The sequence below is a fragment of the Fusarium oxysporum genome, chromosome 3, assembly GCF_000149955.1.
Source record: "Fusarium oxysporum f. sp. lycopersici 4287 chromosome 3, whole genome shotgun sequence".
In the NCBI taxonomy this organism is placed as follows: Eukaryota; Fungi; Ascomycota; class Sordariomycetes; order Hypocreales; family Nectriaceae; genus Fusarium; species Fusarium oxysporum.
Genome location: NC_030988.1, coordinates 2334211 through 2354857, shown reverse-complemented (window position 1 = coordinate 2354857; position 20647 = coordinate 2334211). Strand labels below are relative to the sequence as shown.

Genomic DNA, 20647 nt, shown 5'->3' with positions numbered 1-20647 from the left:
CCTACCTGGCTTGAACGAAGTGCTTTGAAGTGTTTTACTGACGCTAAAAGATTGTCGAGGAATACGTGGTAAACCGCAAGCGGCAATAAAGTCAGTAACGCGGTGACGACCCGTTGAGTAGGCGTGAGATGCTCTTCAGCCACCTCTTCGTCACCCTGTCTCGAGCACTGGCGGTGGAACAAGTCCGCAAGGCCCTCTGCCGCGAACGTGCCACAACCAACGGACGAAGTATCCAGACTGTCGCAGAACCCATACCTTATAACCGGTCGGTGTAGGCTTCTGAGGAATCGTTGTTGTCTCTAATGAGCGGCCTGTGAAACGTACCATAGCCTCGTCCACCGTCAAATCACTGCCGGGCACGTACATAGAGTCTCCAGTCCCTTGTATATGCTTCGACCATCGGTCGACCTGCCTGTAGACGCTAGGCATCAGGCCTTCCTGGGGCTGAGCCCGGCGGTGACCACGGCCATAGCTTCCTGAAAGAGCCATAGATGCGTATTGTTGTACAATAGTCGTATGTTGTGAGGTAGTGTTGTACAACTTTAGTAGAGGAAAGGTAGTGTTGTACAACTTTACAACAGTTGTACAACAATAAGGTCACGTGCAACAACCAAACGGGTAGAATTAAGGTGCCATGGCTCTATATCTTCGTCTATAGCGTTCTAGTCGTCTTGTAGACCTACATCCATATGTGCCCCATCATTTTCAGCCAGTGGATTGCATACTAGACCCAATCCACCCTCCCCGGAGGGGACAATTAGTCCTTCTCGTAGCCAGTTGCCGATACATTCCACCTTCTCAAGATTCTTGCAAGTGATTCGAAGCCGGTCCCACGAAGCAGTACGTCGAGCACCTGAGAATGCTCTCTCTGGCTCAGCTGATTCAGATGGGATGGAAAGGATATCGATAGCCATCCGACTGAGCCGTGGATACTGTGCCCGTTGCTCAAGACGAGACCACCACTCAAGAGGAGTACAGTCGATTTCAAGAGGCAAAGCGTTGATAAAGGAATCCAGATTGTCCGAATCTGTAGAAATAGCCTTCTGCTTCACCTCAATTGACCTGAAAACAAACGATAACTGGCCATCCTTCTTCGAGGGTAGCAGTGCAGGACGACGTTCTGGTTCCTTTGAGATGGCAAGTCCTTGATATTCTGTCATCTAGATGTCCCGAGCACCAGCAATAGCTGCCTCATGCCAGTCTCGGGGCCAATTTTGCTGAATATATGCTAGTCGCTTAGAAGGATCAAGTAGTAAGGCGGCAGCATAGACCGGGACATCTTCAGTCATAGTATAGTATTTGTCTAAGACGAACCAGCCCATCTCAATGGCATGGAGCATCCGAGTATCTATTGTGCCAGGCTGCGAGTGCTGTACCTTGACACTCTCATAGTGGAAGAGTAGAGCATCCATCAAGAAGAGGGACTGGGAGACAGAAGAGCATTTTCCCTCGGCATATAGAGTTGCTGATGCAAAGGGCTCAAGGAATGCATGTTTTGGCCAGCAAATCCCAATCAGAACCCGTTAGAATAGTATCTTCAAGCTCTCTGTTATGCTCAAGTAGAAACTAACTGATCTCAACTTTCTTCCTAATGGCATTGTCGATCACTTTATACCAGGAGGACCATCGTGTGGCATTATCAATCCCAAGGCTGAGGCCGACAGCATCACGCCAGCTATCACTGTGGAGCGATGAGCTACGAAGCCAGACAGCAAGGTTATGGAGCTTCTGGAGAGCTGGAATGCCTTGCCACCCAGTATAGCCCTCATCAATGCCAGTCTTCTGACTGGCCTTAGCTGTCGATTTGGGCCTTTTACCTTGCAGTACAGGCTTTTCCTGTTGTGATATGGTTTCTGCTAGTGTGGCGGCAAAGTTGTCGACCATATCCACACTCTCATCACTAATAGTAGCATTGAGAGCTGCTGTGAGAGCCTCCTTAGATCGGGCAAGAAGGAAGGATTGCAAGGAGAGGTTAATGATATGACCAATGCACCGGATTCGACGTCTCTTGGGGTTGAAATCGATCCACTCTATGTTAGATAGGATCCAACTAGCTAGGGGACAAGCATACCTGGAGCTCTGCCTTCAATTTCTCTGATAGTGCCTCCAAACACGTATTATTTGAAGTTGCATTGTCCCCTGTGTGGTAGCCTACCGCAATATATCGAAGTTGCGTAGGACTTCCACAATCAAGGCTGCCTGGGCCTCACCACTATGACTGAATGGACATTCTGGCACTCCTAAGAGCGCCTTTCGAAGTGCGTAGTTATAATCAACCCATTGAGCACACACTGCTAGCATGGCGTGGCGATGCGGTGATGTCCAGAGGTCAGTTGAGATGTGGATCATCGATTGAGAACCCTGAATGAGATCTCTAAGCTGGGAAGCATATAGCCCATAGTTGGCATTTATGATCTTCATGGCCTGATCACGGGACGTAATCAGGCAGTCTTCAATGGCAGGATTGCATGCCAGGGCAAGACTCTTCATCTCATCCCAAGTAACTGAAGAGAATGGGACCCGACGCCGCGTGAGGAGTCCCACGATTACCTCAATATACCGTTGAGCATTGAAGACATTCCGAAGAGCACTGTCGGATGGTAGGAATGTTATATATGAGTCTATGGATGGCTGCGTCGATTGCTGTGAGTTTTGAGACGTCTCACTAGCCTGGATAAGTTGCCGCTGTCGATTTTGTGCATGGGTTATGGCATTGCTCGTGTATCCGTTGCTCCAGCGAGTTGAGCAGTGAAGACAGACGTATTCCCTTCGACCATAAGACTTCCGAACCCTTCCAATTTGAGTCTTGTTCTTCTCAGGATACTCAACACGGAAGAAGCTGTGGAAGTCCCAGCCCAGCCGCTCGATGGCTGTTAATTGAGCAGATGTTGAACTGATAGGCGATGAGCTAGCCATAGTCGAGATTCTAGGAATAAGTGCTTAAGTATATGGCACCCTAATGGTGCCTAAAGCGTCTAGGATTTGCAGTGAGATTCGCAGTATCAAAACAATAGAGACAGGGCAGCTCGGCCATAGCATTGATTGAAAAAGTCATCACTCGCATGTGGAAAATATCGAATCGAAGAAACCTCTTAATTTCTATCTAATGAGGGACTGGGAGCTGGCTTCTTGTAGCTATGTTTCGTCATAAGCAGCATTGATGGCCTTTAGGCAGCCGTGTGCTGCCTTGCGCTAGTTGTGATGCGGCGTTCGTGCTGTCCGTGAAACTATTCACGACAGTTATCCTTGGCCGTGACAGAGCTTATCCGAGGAGTAAAGAGAACATAAACTTATATGCCTGTCTGCTAACGGTGGGCATCTAAGAGCCATAAGTGTGCCACGGGTCGTAGCCATCAGTGACTGGACTGCTGAACCTCTGGTTCTCAACTTTGAGCATCTGGCTCGAAGTGATGTCGGCCTAGTCGGCGGTAAGAATTCCTCCTTGGGCGAAATGATTCGAGCCCTTGGACCCAAAGGAATTCCAGTGCCACCAGGCTTCGCGACATCCTCCTATGCCTATTGGCACTATGTCGATGCCAATAACATCCGCGGCAAAATCGATGAACTGGTCAGTCAATGGCAGGCTGGTCATCAGACCCTTGCTGAGGCAGGCCATGCCATACGGAACTTGTTCCTGCGTGGAACTTGGCCAGCTGATACTGCAGAGGCCATCTTGTCCGGCTATCGCGACCTGTGCGATAAAGCTCAGGTTGACAATCTGAGCGTTGCAGTACGATCTAGCGCAACAGCTGAAGATCTTCCTGATGCTAGTTTCGCTGGACAGCAGGAAACATACTTGAATGTTCAAGGGGACGATGCACTGCTAGATGCCTGTCGACGATGCTACGCTTCACTTTTCACAGACCGAGCCATCAGCTATCGCCAAATTAAGGAGTTCAGCCATGCAAGCGTGGCTCTCTCCATCGGAGTACAACAAATGGTTCGTTCTGACATCGGCGGTTCGGGCGTCATGTTCTCTATCGATACAGAGAGTGGATTCGACAAGATTGTGCTCATCAATGCTGCCTGGGGCCTTGGAGAGAATGTTGTTCAGGGCACTGTCAACCCAGATGAGTACCAAGTTTTCAAGCCTCTCTTGGCCAATATGAACCTTACGCTAATTCTAAGCAAGAAACTCGGCGACAAGTCAATCAAGATGGTTTATGGGGATAAGTACAGACCGACACGGCTGCCTTTAAGACCTACAAGGTCGGTGAACGTGGTCATACCTTAACCACGGGACTGTCTATTGGCGATAAAGCAGTTTCTGGGCGTACCTGCTTGCTCACTTCGGTGTCGGACATGGACAAGTTTATCGATGGCTCGATTCTGGTAACCGAGGCTACAGACCCTGACTGGGTTCCTGTCATGAAGCGAGCTGCCGCTATCATCACAGACCAAGGTGGGCGTACTTCTCACGCCGCCATTGTCAGTCGAGAATTAGGTGTTCCAGCGGTAGTGGGTACAGGAAATGCCACCTACGTTCTGCACACTGGCCAGGATGTCACTGTATCGTGTGCAGAAGGTGATTCAGGTCTCGTCTATGATGGCATCTCGGAGATCACCACCCAGATGGTTCACATATCTGAACTCCCTTCGGTCCGAACAAAGATCATGCTGAATCTGGCCAACCCTGCAGCTGCATACCGCTGGTGGAGAATCCCAGTCGATGGCATCGGACTTGCTCATATGGAATTTGTAGTCAGCAATGCTATACAAGTCCATCCTATGGCTCTTATTCACTTTGAGCATCTCAAGGATGAACAAGCCAAGAGAGAGATTGACAAGTTGACGACAGGCTATGCCTACAAGCCTGATTACTTTGTCGACAAGTTGGCATCCGGCCTTGCAACTCTGTGTTCCGCTGTCTACCCCAAACCAGCCATCATCAGGATGAGCGATTTCAAGACGAACGAGTATGCTCGTCTGATAGGTGGTGCTGAGTTTGAACTGAAAGAGGAGAATCCTATGATTGGATTTCGTGGGGCATCACGCTATTACTCACCTCGCTATAAGGAGGGCTTTGCTCTGGGATGCCGGGCTGTCAAGAGGGTACGAGAGGAAATGGGTCTCACCAATGCCATCGTCATGATACCCTTCTGTCGAACAATCAAAGAAGCCCGAAAGGTGCTAGACGTTATGGAAGAGAACGGTCTAAAGAGAGGAGAGAATGGTCTCAAGGTCTATGTCATGTGCGAGATTCCATCCAATGTCATCCTAGCCTCGAGCTTCACCCAACACTTTGACGGGTTCTCCATTGGGTCCAACAATCTGGCCCAGCTCACACTCGGTGTAGACCGAGACTCTGGGGAGTTGGCAGGTTTGTTCAACGAGCAGGATGAGGCTGTCAAATGGATGATTGCTAGAGCTATTGAAGTGGCTCGTCGGGAAGGATGCAAGATTGGGCTATGTGGAGAGGCACCGAGCAATCATCCTGAGTTTGCTAAATTCTTGGTTGATGCGGGAATTGATTCTATCTCTGTCAGCCCGGATAGTTTTGTTCAGGTTATGAAACACGTGGTGGCTAGTGAACGGGGCTCGTAATTATATATGTAGTTATCATTAACGTAGATGATAAGCGGGTGTTACAGATAAGCGAGTGTTACAAAAATCCCTCATACACCTCACTTTCTATCTGATCAATTAATTCTCAACCACCCAATATGCCACAATTAAATGAAGAGGCTAGAATTCTTCTTGCTCTTCAGGCGCTCCAAAATAACCCTAAGTTAAAGCTCCGACGAGCTGCAGAGATATATAAAGTTGGTCCTATGAAGCTATGGCGCCGACGCAAAGGCATACTCTCTATACATGATACTATCCCAAAGTCGCGGAAACTATCTGATCTAGAGGAACAGATCATAGTTCAGTATATTCTCGACCTCGATTCGCGAGGATTTCCTCCTCGGCATCGTGGTGTTGAAGAAATGGCCAATCGACTGCTTGCTGATCGCGATGCATCACCAGTTGGCAAGCGCTGGGCTATTAATTTCGTTAAGCGGCAACCAGAGCTTAAGACGCGTTTTCAGCGGAGATATGACTATCAAAGGGCTAGATGTGAAGATCCGACTATTATTCGCAATTGGTTCAGGCTCGTACAGAATACAATCGCGAAGTATGGTATCCGATCAGATGATATCTATAACTTTGATGAGACCGGCTTTATGATAGGCATGATTGGAAGCGGTATAGTTATTACAGGCGCAGAGAGGCGTGGAAAGCCAAAATCTGTGCAGCCTGGAAATCGGGAATGGGTTACAGTTATCCAGGCGATTAATGCGGAAGGCCGGGCGATTGATCCATTTATCGTGGTTGCAGGCCAATATCACCTTGCCAATTGGTACCGAGAAAGCAACCTCCCGGCCACTTGGGCTATCGCTACGACCCAAAATGGCTGGACAGATAATGAGACGGGTCTCGAGTGGCTAAAGCACTTTAACCGATGCACAACTAACCGATCAACTGGTCCCTATCGCCTTCTAATCCTTGATGGTCACGAAAGCCACCACTCGGCCGATTTCCAGATATATTGTGAGGAGAATAATATTATCACGCTCTGTATGCCGCCTCATTCATCTCATCTACTTCAGCCTCTTGACGTCGGGTGCTTTGGGCTGCTGAAAAAGGCATATGGTCGAGAAATTGAGCATCTGATCAGAAGCTCTATAACGCATATTTCCAAGACCGAGTTCTTCCCGGCCTTTTATGCCGCTTTTCAGGCCACTATGACCGAGAAGAATATTAAGGGAGGTTTTAAGGGAGCTGGCCTTGTTCCTTTTGACCCAGAAAGTGTAGTCTCAAAGCTTGATGTGCAGCTACGGACTCCAACGCCTGCTGAGGAGGAAGCAGGCCAGGCACAACCTTGGACTTCAAAGACCCCAAAGACGGCAATTGAGGCCCAATCTCAGTCTGAATACCTTGAAAGGCGAATCAGAAGGCATAAGAGCAGCTCCCCAGAGTCAATAATTGAAGCTTTAAAGTCAAATACTAAAGCAACAAAGGCAGTTATGCATGAGGTTGTCTTATTGAGGAGTGAGCTCCGAAATCTTCGAGATGCAAATGAGATACTAAGCCGGCGCCGAACGACAAAAAGGACTAGATTACAGCAAGGAGGGGCGATGACTGTACAGGAAGCATCACAAGTAATTGATCAGATGGATGTTGATACACAGCTAGTGAGGGAATCATCGAGAAGTGGTAATCAAGCAAGGTCGATGCGACCGGGTATTCGGCGTTGTGGGGTATGCGGCAAAGCCGGCCATAATGTAAGGACCTGTCAGGTAGTTATTGAGACCCCTGGGGAAGAGTATAGTGAGTGATTTTAATTGATCAGATAGTTTATGTTGTTTTTAAATGGATTGAAAGTATAAAGGTTGAGATTTTTGACTCGCTCACTTGTCTGACCCACTCACTTATCAACCACGTTATGTAGTTATCATTAGTGATATATATTTGTTAGTAATAGTCGAGGCCGATCAATTTGACTCTGTCATCGTATATCTGATTTGCTTGTAGATCCATTCCGCATTGACAGAGTACTGACTGCTTGCTATAAGAGGAATTGCAAGCCGTAAGAATAAACTCTAGGCAGCTAACACAGGTAACAAAAAACACGGTATAGAATACTGACTGCAAATTGCAACAGCTGGATAGGTACAACAAAACTCGCGATTGGTGTTACTTGCGCATGGCCTTGTGGAAATCGAACACGGCTTCTTTCAATGACCTGACATTATCAATAGAATAATAATTCGTAACACGGAAGCCCCCTAACTCTCCGGAGGAAATGATCTTTTACTTGCAAACTGCATGTGCCCCAGTGCTTGACAGATGCACCTCACATGCAACCATACTTGTGATGAATGGTGCTAGAATCATATTAGCTATTACTTAAAACACTGCGAATCGGAAACATCATCACCACCAGTCTCGTTGGATCGACTCAACACTTTCTTTCACTAGTTTTCCCGATGCCTTTACCGCAACCTCCTCCCCAGCATCCAAAGACAACGGAACTGAACTCAGAATCCCCTTTCTTCCAATAACAGCAGGCATACTGAGACAACATCCATACTGCTCTTGAAAGTGACTAACGGGGTATACCGCACGCTTGTCCAAGATAACAGAACAGCACAAATTAGCAGCGACTGAAGCAATCCCGAACGGCGCAGAGCCTTTACCCCGTATGATACTTTGCGATCGACGCTTGCAGATTAGTTCAATTCTATTGCGATCAAGAGCATTGAACATTTGTACGTCAGCATTAGGGACCGCGCCAATGCTTGCTGAAGACCAGGTGACTACTTGGTCTTCCCCGTGACGGCCCACGACGAATGCATCTACAGCAGACGGTGATACCTATAATGGTGCTGTATTAGAGAGACTGAGACGTTTGTTAGAGTCGCGGGTACTCACCAAAGCACGAGATGCAACCATCCCACGAAGTCTATAAGTGTCGAGAGTAGTACCGGTGCCGATGACCTGAGACGGAGGAAGTCCCGCCATGTCTTTGGCGAGGGATGTTAGCAAGTCAACAGGATTTGCCACAACCAGCAAAACCGTGTCAGGTCGGAAAGGTTTCATCGCCTCCATCACCTCACGTATCATCGAAGTGTTCCGAGACGTATAGTCAACCGTTGTCTGCCCTTGAAAGAACCATAAGTCTGTAGCAAAAACAAGTATACTTGGACGCTTACCTAACGTGTGTTTAGATGCAGCGGTTATGACCACGAGGTCGCTCTGAGCGGCCTCACGATACGTGGCTGGACGTACACGTGTACTGCTATTAGTACTGTAGATGACATCGGAGAGATCTTCGATCTGAGCATTTCTCAGATTGAGATCGAGGTCGACGAGAAGCAACTCGCCGGGGATAGAATTCAGTGCAAGGTTATAAGCGACGGCACCGCCGACTTCGCCGACGCCTACAATCGCTACTCGAGATGCTGAGCCCATTGTGTGCAGTTGAATAACTCGGGGGATTGATCTCCCATCGTGCATAAAAATGTGCCGTGTTTTATAAAGGTCAAGAGATGAGTTTATGACTTGCGGCGTAATTAGAGTTTGCGGTGTTCTGATGGTGTTCTGATGTCTGATATTAGTGGCTGTCAGAGTAGCAAGCAGTGTTGCTAATAATATAAACAATACGATATTGCCAATATGGACCCCCTCGCAATATTATTGTATTGTCAAGGGGTGCATATTGTATTACCCAATATGAACATGGCTCATATTGTATTTATTACCAAGAACCCAATATATTGGCAGTGTGACAATACACCCAATATATTCCACGTGACCCCATCACTAAACTGCTTCTGCACAAATCTCGTCGCCAAGTCGACTGAAATTGACGATTCTCTTCGTTGTGACCATTTTACCAAATGGAGGCGCTATTGAGGCATGGCGGTAAGTCTGTCTCGGCTCCACCATGACAAAGAAAATGGGCAGAGGCGACGATGGCCAATGTCGGCAGGGGAGGTCCAGCCGAACATGGTTAGTACCAATCGTACCTCCCCTGATGCGTGGAAACAACGCGTGGCCACGTTTTAACCAATAAAATGCCAAGTATCCCTGTCGCTAGTATAGGGTAAGACCTGCCCGCTACTCAAGAGGCAATTTCACCCCAGGACAAACATCCCAATATAAATAATATATTGTCAATATGGACGCCCTCATATTATATTGTCGGAATATCAAAATCTTCATATCATATTGTCACAATATGAGAAAGCCCATACCATATGGGTTATATTGCAATATACTACTTTATTGCCATATTATTAGCAACACTGGTAGCAGGGGAGGGTTACACGATAAGGGAGGTGTTATGACAGTTGTAATACGATTATCTGCAGGAAGCCACGATAAAATCAGATCATGGCTCGTTCCGTGTTTTCTAATGGGGTTATAAAGGTATTTTAAGAATGCCTTCACTGGCGGTTATATGCGGTTATAGTACTAACCGAGGTCCCTGATCTGACTGATGCACCTTTGCACGGTCACCTTGAGTTTCACGTATCGGAACATTATATTACGGTCTTCCAATAGTCAAATGACCCAATCAATATAACGACGCCAGTGTAAGCTTATCTTTGGCGCATAAGTGGATCACTTCACATGCGAGTTAGTTGGTAATGGCCTGCACAATGACCAGAACTGACCTCTATTCTAAATATAGTTTGGAGGAGGCAATGCAATTGTATTACGAGATCTGGAGATTGAAAGCACTCCAGTCAAGTATAAAATGCCATCTCAAGCAGCCATGCGCTGACTTGATCATCATCAATAGCATCCGCTAGCTATCATAAGATTCAATCAATCGTTACACATCAACACCATTGTCATCATGAAGGTTATCCCTCTTCTCACCACTATGGCTGCCATCACAGCTGCTACTCCAGCTCCTAAAGGCTGTACGCCTGGAACCTACTCGTGCACGCCCGACCTCAAGGGCTGGCAGGTCTGTAATGTCGACCGCACCTGGGTAGTGAGTCTCTCCGTTCCATGGCGGTGGATGACAGGAAAAGCTTATCCGGTTTTTAGTTCGCCGGTGTCTGTCCCCCGAAGACTGGTTGCCTGTTTAACAAGCAGAACGGCTCGCCGTATTGCGTGCCCCCTGGCTTCCATTTCTAATTGGGCTGCATTGCCGCGTCGTTGGGAAGTGTTGTTTTCTACTGCTTTTGTTGATTCTGTTCTTTACTCAACTCTTGGTGCTTACTCAGTGCGGTATACGAGGGCGCTGATTAGTGCATCTTGATGTCAATCCTTTGCTGACGACAATGTGGATATACTGCCAGCTCTTTGTAGATAGGCTTGTTCTTTAATGTATCTTGACTTTTGCTTTATTACATAACAATGCCCTGGATTGTAATGTCTAGTATATGCAGTGAAAGAGATACCTATTAATAGCCTAGTATCTGAGTAAAAGCAAAGATGCTAATAAGTTGAATCCCCAAGTTGCCAGCCTCAACAACTAATGATACAGCCAGGAAAGAATATGCACATTCCCCATCGGTTAAAACCAACTCCATATCACCAAAAGAATCCGTTTAGACAACCTTCTCGTATTTGTAATGTGTATCAACAACAGTCTTTACTTCAACAGTTGTGTTCTCGCCAGTCTCTGCGACTGCATGGGCAACCACGTCATCCCCATATGGCCATTCCCCTTTCATCTTGTCCGGCGTGTCATACTCTGCATAATCAAGAGGATCAAGCAGCTTACGCGCTGCATTGTTTGCATCAGCCCGGTGAACAAAAGTCCCCTCTATTTGCATCTCCTGCACGCAGCCGGTTCGATCTTTATTGTAGTCGATGACGGTCTGCGTCACGTAGTAAAGCGAAGGTATTCCCTGGGGTAACATGATAGATCCATCGCTGTCTCCCAGAAGCTGTTCGGTGTTGGGTGTAGCCTGGATAGAGATCTGGAATACCTGACCTGCAGGAGCCTTAGCGTAGACCAGAACTCCATTGCCATAAGCCCAGTCTCTAGTGTGACTTGAATGTACGGCGTACTCGATGAAGTCTTCCGGTTCGTATCTCAGCGTATGGAGGACCCTGGAAGCCGAGTCTTTGGCGGAGTCGAGTGTCGTACGTGTGCCGAGAATGTAGATGGATCGTTTGGCCCCCGAAGGGTCTAGATGGAAGTCGATGACTGTTAGGATGACATGGTAGAGGAGTTCGGAACTGTTCGACATGATGAAGAACTTTCAAGTAGATATCAGGTATTTAAACAGAGAAGATGGTTTTTTTAATGAATAAGTCAGGTTTAATGACCCAAGAGCGCTCGAAGCGACTGAAGGGTCGACGTGAAAATATAGCCATATTGTCTGATGTGCATTTTGAAATCAGAGAACGCGTATCGTCATAGTAGTCAAATGAACGACGCTGCGGGGATGTCTCGACATGTCTTCATTGGTCATGCGATAAAGGTGGCGCCCTCAAACTCAATTGAATCTGCCCGAAGTTTGTTAATCCCCCTGCCAGAAGATCCGCACCTGATCCTTGTCGTGTAGAGGCTGCCTTTTTCATTGCATTCAGAGCTGTCATATGTCAGTCATAAGAGTAAATCGTGTTAAATTGTTAAACCCGGGTATTCAGCGAATTGGATCAATAGGATTTACTCACATGAACATCTGTGGCGTCTGAACGGCTGAAGGGGAGTGACTCGTCACATCACGTTGCGCGCCGTTGTGGCGTGATGCTAACGCTACGAATGGTATGTAATGGTGGTGTCCATCATATCATAGCCTAGAGCCTCGGAAACCCGTTCAAATGCTAACCTTCGATCAATTTCAGATGGGAGTTCATAAGGTAAAATTCATATCAAACGCAACATCCCAGTCACTTGCCTCTGTGAGGAATCTCGGTGGGGGGACCCATCCTTGCACTTCATAGCATTCATGTCTAGCTCTAGCATCACCCACTTGGGGAGCCCTGAGACCCCGACCCAAGCTATGCGATGCTGGGGCGGTTGTCTCCAATTCTCAAGCTTCGAAATCGATCGACCAAACGATTTGATTGATTCGATTAATCGATTCGATTTCGATTTCGATCCATCAGCTAGAGCCTTCCAGTCGATCGATATCGATCGACTACAAGTCGTGATTGATCGATTTGATCGTCGATCGCCAAATTCGTCGGAAGTGTTAGATTAGGTATTATTTGTGGGGCCATTCCTCACTGCGCATCGGCCAGTACCATTGTAACCTTAACCTGACGCGTCACACAGCGCGACACGAGACAGACCCGTGTCCTTGGATGCTTGTCCAATGCTCTCTGCTCAAACATATTCAATTCAAGTAAACCTCATAGATTTGACACTTGCCAACGCGGTAGCCTACGGTCTAACCTCGGGTACTCTTTGTGGGACTCAGTCATTACCGTACCAATATATCATGGACTCTTTCGACGAAGAGGTAGAAGATGCCACCACCTCAATCCCACCGCCTTCTTCTGAGCTGTCAACCAGCTCGGCTTCGACTAAGTATGCACCCAGCAAGTTTCCAGACTACGAGGCTTGGACGATTGATAAATTCGAGCGTTTCCCCGGCTTTACGATATGCCATGACCCTTCTCGGGAGCGGACTTGGTGGCAATTCGGGTTTAGAATGAAGGATAATCGATCACAACCTCACAAGATTGTATGGATATGCGAGAGGTGTTTTCTTCGTAATAGGCTGAAGACTACAAATTATGTCTTCGTTGCTTCTACGGCAGGAGGTATCGTCTGGCATCTGAGTAGGGAACACAAGGTCGTGGTTGGTGCCATCCCCGCGCCCTATCCCATGTTGCTCGACGATAAGCACTGACTTGTCAGCCGCCTTGTGGAAAAATGACAGGTCCAGGTTCTAGGAATGGAGGTACACAACGGAATCTACTCGATATGCTTCACGCCGATCCCACGAATCCTCGAGATCAAACCCTTGTCAGCAATTTGCGTTCATTATTCGACCCCACCGTGAACCAGCTGCTCCTGCTCGACTGGCTTACGTACCATAACCTCCCCTTCAATCTAGTAAACTCAGAGCGCTTCAGGCGACTCTTGCTCTACAATAACCCTTCTCTCCGGGAAGAGCAGATACCAAGCGACAGGACTCTCGTGAACCTTCTAACAAGTGAGTACAATCGAGCTAGCCAGGAAGTTCGCGTGCTTCTTCGAAAAGCGAGAAGTACGGTTCATTTTACCTTCGACGGTTGGACTTCCCGACAAAACGCATCATTCCTTGGCATCAATGCTCATTTTATTGACCGAGATTGGAAACAATGGAGAATTCTTTTGGCGTTACCACCTCTAAGGAATCGCCATACTGGTGCAGTGCTTGCGGATGAAGTTGCAGACACGATTTGTGCCTTCGACCTTCAAGATAGGTACGCAACCATGACCAACGACTCCATCGGTTAGCAAGCCGAGCCAAGTATTCTAACTGTTATTCGACTTCAGAATCGGGTACTATACGTTTGATAACGCTGCGAATAATGATACAGCTATGGAAGCACTCGCCGCTGAGTTCGACTTCGACAAAGATGAGCGTCGCATTCGCTGTGCCCCTCATTTTCTGAACTTGGCAGTCAGGGCTATGATGTATGGAAGTAAAAGCGACAACTTTGACGAACTGCTGGCTCACTGGGGCGACAAGGACTTCATGACGGAAGAGGACGAGCAACGCCAGTTATCCGACGCCATCAATGAACTTGGGAAGGACGACGACGACTTTGGCACGCCAAGCATGGAAGAAGACTTGGAGCTTGAGACAGCCCCGGAACATAATCAGGAGCAGTGCCAGGTCCCTGAGATTATCAACGCTGAGTAGATGGACACATACCGTAAGTATGGGCCATTTGGCAAGCTACATAACATTGGCATCGCCCTTCGAACGAGCAGCCAACTTCTAGAGGACTTTTATGAAGCTCAACGACAGACCGCGCCAACCGAACCTGTACTTGCGTGGATTCAAAACGTCTGTACACGTTGGCAATCCGATGAGGCGATGGCCTCGCGCGCCCTGCTCAAGCGCTCGGCCTTAAACAGGATGCTCTCCATTATCGAGGAACGATGATCAGCCAACGCGGTAAAGAACAAGACAGACCGGCAATATTGAAAGAAACTCTCTCCCTTGAGGAATGGAAGGTTATTGCGACAGTTCAGAAGATCCTCCAGCCGTTCAAGGTCGCCTCAAAGCAGCTCCAGCGCGAGGGCATTGCTGGTAAACGTTCAACATCGGGAGGGTTCGATGAGTATTTCCAGGTGGTGGAGATACTTCTTGACCACCTTGAGCTGGCTGTCAAAGGGGTATTAATTGAAGAGAATGATGATCATGTTATGGAAGAGGTTCACCTATTCGATGACATGGATGCGAAGACCCGGAGACTTTTGAAAATTTACATTAAACTCGGATGGAAGAAGCTGAACTGCTACTATGGCAAGCTGACCTCAACCGCCTACGTAGCGGCAGTTGTATTTCACCCGTGTAAGAAATGGCGAACACTAGAGCAGCTTTGGAACCAGCTCCCGTCTCGTCAGACGTCGGAGTGGAGGAAGACTTATGAGGAAAACCTAACGAGAGTCTGGAAAGAGAAGTACAAGAACATGGGTCATGGGGTAGCTTGCAGTGCTGTTTCAGCTACTGAGAGCAATAGTGCCCTGGACTATATTGAGCGCCGACTAGCGTTTAGTCGATCACTCGTCCGGCCCGGCTCTCAAGAACGACAAAGCAAACGGCGAAGGCAGTCAGCCATGTTGCCAGTACAAGACGAGCTTGACCAGTACTTGTCTGAGCCGCCAGTAGACAACATCGCGTACAAAGTCGATCCGATTGCTTGGTGGAGGGATGTCGGAGCGGTGCGGTTTCCTCGGTTATCTTTCATGGCTGTCGACTTTCTCACCATTGCGTCATCTTCTGCTGAAACAGAGAGATTTCAGCAGTTGCGGGAGGATGGTGACACCGCTTAGGTGCCGCCTGCGACGGCATATTGTAGCCATGGCCCAGTGTCTTCGTTCGTGGAGTAAGGCTGGGATCTACCAACCAGCTCTGCCCCTTGGTCTCCTTGAAGACCCTGCTCGATATAAATCGATCGATTTCGAAGCTTGCCAATTCTGCTGCCGCTTATGGCTTTGACAATTCTATTCGTGGTTGGAATGCCGAAGTATGTCTCCTTATCTTTTGCAAATAGCTACGATACTAATGATTGTGAAGAGTCTATAAATGGCCGAGGCCGGGAATTTCTGTGTCCCCAGAAACATCACCGGCTTCTATGTCGTCATGTTCTCAGCCTCGATACCTGCCGCACCTCGATGCCCTTGCTCCTTCTAGAACGAGCAAATACATGAGGTGGGACATCATGCACCATGTACACGCCTCCTGGGCTGTACCGGCCTCAAACATGACGTGGTATATCTTTGAACGTGTCACTATTCGAAGGCACCTACTAACCGCCATGCTCTATATTCAGTGCTATTTGTTTGTGTGATGTTATGGATACGGCCATGGTTCGCCAATTGGACTGTCAGCATATCTTTCACTCCAACTGTATCGTGGCCTGGTACCTGGCGGCACATGACACATGCCCTACATGTATGCATAACTTTGTCATCAATTATGGCACAATATCAAGGCCACAACACGCCCATATCTAGAAATACTAGGTAGATAATATTTAGATCTCACACCCGGATCTATCCTGCGTTGCATCGACCAATTACACATCCTTTACCGTCTGCCGAATATGCCAGCTGACCCAGTCATGATGTCCGATCTATGAGTCAAATCTAGTGTTCTTGAATCACCGGGTTGAAAGAAAGAGTAAGGTTCATCCTCTCACCGGCAGTTAGTTTGAGTCCGGCAAATGATATTATACCTTGGTCTTAAGCATGAAAGATGTGCAGCCACGGGGATTATCCTCGAGCTACGGAGCAATTGGTCTGCTATTCTACGTAGGTGGTGGACATGGGTTTGAGCGTACTTTACGCAAGACACATATATAAATTAGCTGAGTGGTTCCTCTCACACACATGCGCAATAACCTTAACTATTTATCTCCACGTGGTTATCGCCAACCTCTAGCCTTTCTTATGGTTCCTTCTCAGGCCTTTGTTAAACGTATCTCATCTATCACTGACTCATCAACGTTTTATTTAGATCACTCAGCTGAGTAGACAGATGTCTGTTCTCTTCCTCGAGAGTGAGGACGCGCTGCCTTGCGGCATCCAACACTTCGCCTCGACTGTAACCAAAATCCGGAGCTTCCGGGTCCCCTTCGCCCACGGCCTCGTCCCTCATCTTGCAAGCCTCGAGCACAGCGAGTAATCCCTCAAACCTCAGTTTCAAGCGTGTGCGATACTGCTTCTCCATGTTGTTATAGCACTCCCGTGCTTGAAGGACATGTGCAGGAAGTCCGGGTTTCTTGTGGACTTTCTTTAGTTTGTGAGATGCTGAGCGCATTTTCACTTCCGGTGGGGTCCTTTCGAGTTGCTCCGAAATTCCCGCAGTAAGTGACTGCGGCGGGACTGTTGTCTGGCTCATATCGGAACCAGCTAAATCGAGTTTATGTGGGGAATTTTTCGGCTGTGGCATTTTCCCGCTCCGCATAAGCAAATCGTCATCCCCAATAAGTCTCGTCAGGCAAGAGGGACCACGGCTTGGTGCTTGGGGGCGTCAAGAAAGATCCTGAATCTGCTTGGAGCATCACGGCTTGGGCCGACTCGGATTGGAAAGGCGACACTGTTACGGGAAGATCGACGTTTGGATGGCTCGTCCAACTTGAAGGATCTACAGTCTCATGGAGGGACAAACGGCACGAAACAGTGGCACTATCGACTACCGAGGCTGAATATACAGCACTCTCCCAGTGTGCCAGAGAATTGGCCTGGACTAAAAACCTCTTCTCTGAACTGCTCCTTCCGCTACATATGCCTATCCCGCTGAACGGCGACAACCAGGGTTCCCTAAAGCTATGCAGAAACCCTGAGCTTCACCAACGGACAAAGCACATTCCGTTAACCGAGCACCATATCCGAGAAGAAGTTGAAGCTAGGAACATTGATGTGCAAAACGTCAGCACACATGGGCAGGTAGCAGACGGACTCACTAAACCATTGAACGCCGTCAGCCATGGTCACTTTCTAGAAGCAATTCGAGTCAGTGCATGTCCGATCGAGAAAGCAGGTCGTATTATTTGGAGTACTGAAGTCCACGATGACTCTGTGCCCTGAAGACAAGGTGGATGGGGGCGTGTTGGAAAATCCGGGGATCCCCCTTCCCTTCAGGATTCAGACTAACAGTCTGAAAGTCCTAGATTTAAAGTTTAAAGTCATAGATGAAATCATTTAGAGATATAAACCTGAGAAGAACTCTCATCTCAATAATGAACAACCAAGTTATACAAAAATATATTTTCACCCAGCACTACTGCGCAATATAAACAACACCTCGTGACTATGACAGGATCTTGCCGCGACGCTAAAAATCGAGAAATTCAAGCTTAAGTACAGAGTGCAATGTACTGCGGGGCGAAGTGGCTCTGCCGCTAACCCAATTTAGCACACTTGCAGTGATTTCGGGGGTGGTTTGCAACAGTCACCTCTATCCCTTCTATTGTCGAGGAGCTCCGGTCGGGCCACAGCAGGGTTGGGCAGCCAATAAAAATGCATCGGATTAAGGGTACCTACCCCTTCACCTATTTTAGCCTATGGTAGAAGTACCAGCAATCTCTCCAGTTACAAATCGCTACATCACACTGCTCACATCCCCCAACTGTCTGGCGCCTCCTTTTATTACGACTGACCGGCGCCAAGGGCCTCCTTGAGCTTCTTGACCTTGGCTGCCCTAATTGAAGTCCCTGATAAGCGTGGCAATTCGACTTTTTTCCCTCTTTGGACGTGCTTATGTTGTGTAATAGGCGTAAATTCGTCCCCAGCTCGAAAAAGCGGCCTCGATTGACTTTGCGGATGGAAGGCTTCAGGCTGGCGATCAATTCAACCATCAACTCAATCTCGTCAATTTTATGGAAGTTGAAGTCACGTGCATCAATTCAATCAATCCCATTTGACACTCGCATTGATTGTTTCAATTCCACCTAGATGCTTTCAACGTTGACCATCGGTTGAAACTGTCGATAATGGCAGTGGTTCAGGGTAGCGCCCAGTCCGTGTAGTCCCATAAGACGCGTCCACAGGACCCCTGCTAGTACTTTTGCCCCGTATTTTTGATGCACGTGCCAACTGCACCTAGCATTAGGGGTTTATGAACGCGTCTCAGCTGTCGTCGCGCTCTATGACCCTTGCAGGAAGATCATTACCTGCATTCCATTCCTTTCCTAACCTTCAAATGACGCCAACGTACCTGTCAAGTGCCAGAGTCCCGACTGCAGCGCACCTAGTACTTCACCTAATAACTTGGATGCTTCGCCAGTCGATTGGAAAGCCTTCCCATGGCACAAGTTTCCGGGTTTCTCGATTTCGGAACGCGTTGGCAGGCACACTTCGTGGGTTTGGCAGCACGGCTTTGACATTCAAGCCCGCGATTCTCCCACGAGGAGGAAATGGGTTTGCAAGCATTGTCCCCGGAGGGTCAGGTCCAAGGTGACAGACTTCACTGCGGTTGGCACACAGAATATCGAGAAACATCTGATCAGGGAGCACAGACTTGTCGACGAGTCCGAGAGGAGGAAGCCACCTGCTCTTTGGAAGGGAAAGCAGGAAAAGACACGCCCAAGAAACATTGTGGGAGGAAGAGTACAAACCGCTACCGACTCTTTCGAATTCGAATGAAGAACCCCCATTCAAGCGTTTGAAGGCAATGAGTGCACTCGAAAGGCACTGAGCTCACAGGACTTCGTCTCTGGTAGGCAGGTGTTCTTGGGAAAGTCCACGGAGTAGGGGCCAAGACGAATATGATCACTGGCTGTCGAGTGCCGACTCTAGGAACGACAATCTTGTGACAGATCCCATCCAATATTGGTGGGAAAGGCGGAGAGACTACCCTCGATTGTCGCGAATGGTCCTTGACCTACTATCAATACCGTCTATGTCGGCAGAGTGCGAGCGTTTGTTTAGTGTTGCTGAGCAAATGGTACCACCGCTGCGGACTCGATAGGAATGGCACAGACACTGAGGTCATGGGTGCGGAATGGCCTAGTCGACGCGGCTGATAGCTTGATTGATGTGTCAGAAGAGGTTGGAAATAGCGTTATATGGGAGGCAGAGGAGGATGACCTAGACGCTGGGAAGTGAGCATTGGGGGACTCGACGCGCGTGTGATATTCAACATATTCAATTCAACGCCATCAATTCAATCTGGAGATGCAGTGGTTCAACTCCACTGGCCAAATGCTGAGTAAGCTTTCAACGCAACGCCACGCGAGGACGAAATTGATGGAATTGAATTGATCGCCAGCCTGGAGTCACCTCGGGTACATAAGGCGAAATGCGACAGAATTCAAAGGGCTAGAGAACAAGGCCACGACGCGAAACGAGAAAAGTTCAAGTCGATATGAATATTTCATGAAAAAAGCAATATAGTGCGGGTCTTAGTTTGCGAGTATCTTCATGCCTGGCCGAATCCGGTGTAATTGAAAATTTGGATTTTGTGTGGGAGGAACGAAATTTTGGTTATGCATTAGGTGGTCCTGGATGGTAATGAACAACAATGTCCTCATCCGAGGTTACAGAATAACCCGCTATACTATATTTCAGCTATTACGAATGCGGTATCATCTGATTCCCAACCGTCGAGTACCATATTTGCAATCAGGAGATTGTGATCACATGGCGGACGCCATCATAACCAAAGCGCAACTAGTACGAATTAACCTATAGTATACATTGGTCACGACTTTTACAACATGGTACCTTTCGATGGAGCTGTTATATAATTCCCCCGAGCTTTTCGAGCAGCTCCTCTCGTCACTATCTCCTCAGTGCCCACAAGCCTCAATCCCGTACCCCGCCCCATATGACCCTGGTCATGACGACAGTACAAGTGGGGTACGGAAAGTTAGTTCTGTTGAACAGGCGCTCGGGTCTCACGTGCAAGCAGGGATACTTTAAGATTACAACCGAAATGGTAAAACCTCTAAAGGGGCAGAATTCAACAGAAGACAAGATGAATATACCAATCTGGATCAATGGACCGAATACACGTAATGT

At 48.0% G+C, this 20647-nt stretch overlaps 4 protein-coding genes across 5 annotated transcripts; 1 reads left to right on the top strand and 3 right to left on the bottom strand.

Moving 5' to 3' along the window:
* Positions 1–150: 150 nt before the first annotated feature.
* FOXG_06504 (uncharacterized protein) lies at positions 151–489 on the bottom strand (the record flags this gene model as incomplete). Its single annotated transcript, XM_018385190.1, has 1 exon — positions 151–489. The coding sequence occupies one exon, from the start codon at positions 487–489 to the stop codon at positions 151–153; it is 339 nt and encodes a 112-aa protein (XP_018242415.1).
* Positions 490–3451: 2962 nt separating this feature from the next.
* Positions 3452–5544, top strand: FOXG_06503 (pyruvate, water dikinase; the record flags this gene model as incomplete). Its single annotated transcript, XM_018385189.1, has 2 exons — positions 3452–4159; positions 4201–5544. The coding sequence occupies 2 exons, from the start codon at positions 3452–3454 to the stop codon at positions 5542–5544; spliced, it is 2052 nt and encodes a 683-aa protein (XP_018242414.1).
* A 2120-nt stretch (positions 5545–7664) lies between these two features.
* On the bottom strand, positions 7665–9775 carry FOXG_06502 (L-lactate dehydrogenase). Of its 2 annotated transcripts, XM_018385187.1 has the most exons (3): positions 8416–9775; positions 7922–8358; positions 7665–7868 (listed from the first exon to the last, which is right to left on the bottom strand). In XM_018385187.1, the coding sequence occupies exons 1-3, from the start codon at positions 8998–9000 to the stop codon at positions 7838–7840; spliced, it is 1053 nt and encodes a 350-aa protein (XP_018242412.1). In that variant the 5' UTR covers positions 9001–9775; the 3' UTR covers positions 7665–7837. The 2 variants fall into 2 exon arrangements, with proteins under 2 accessions (XP_018242412.1, XP_018242413.1); XM_018385188.1 differs by having other exon boundaries at positions 7665–8358.
* A 5850-nt stretch (positions 9776–15625) lies between these two features.
* Positions 15626–17064, bottom strand: FOXG_06500 (uncharacterized protein). Its single transcript, XM_018385186.1, has one exon. The coding sequence runs from the start codon at positions 17022–17024 to the stop codon at positions 16614–16616; it is 411 nt and encodes a 136-aa protein (XP_018242411.1). The 5' UTR covers positions 17025–17064; the 3' UTR covers positions 15626–16613.
* Positions 17065–20647: the final 3583 nt, after the last annotated feature.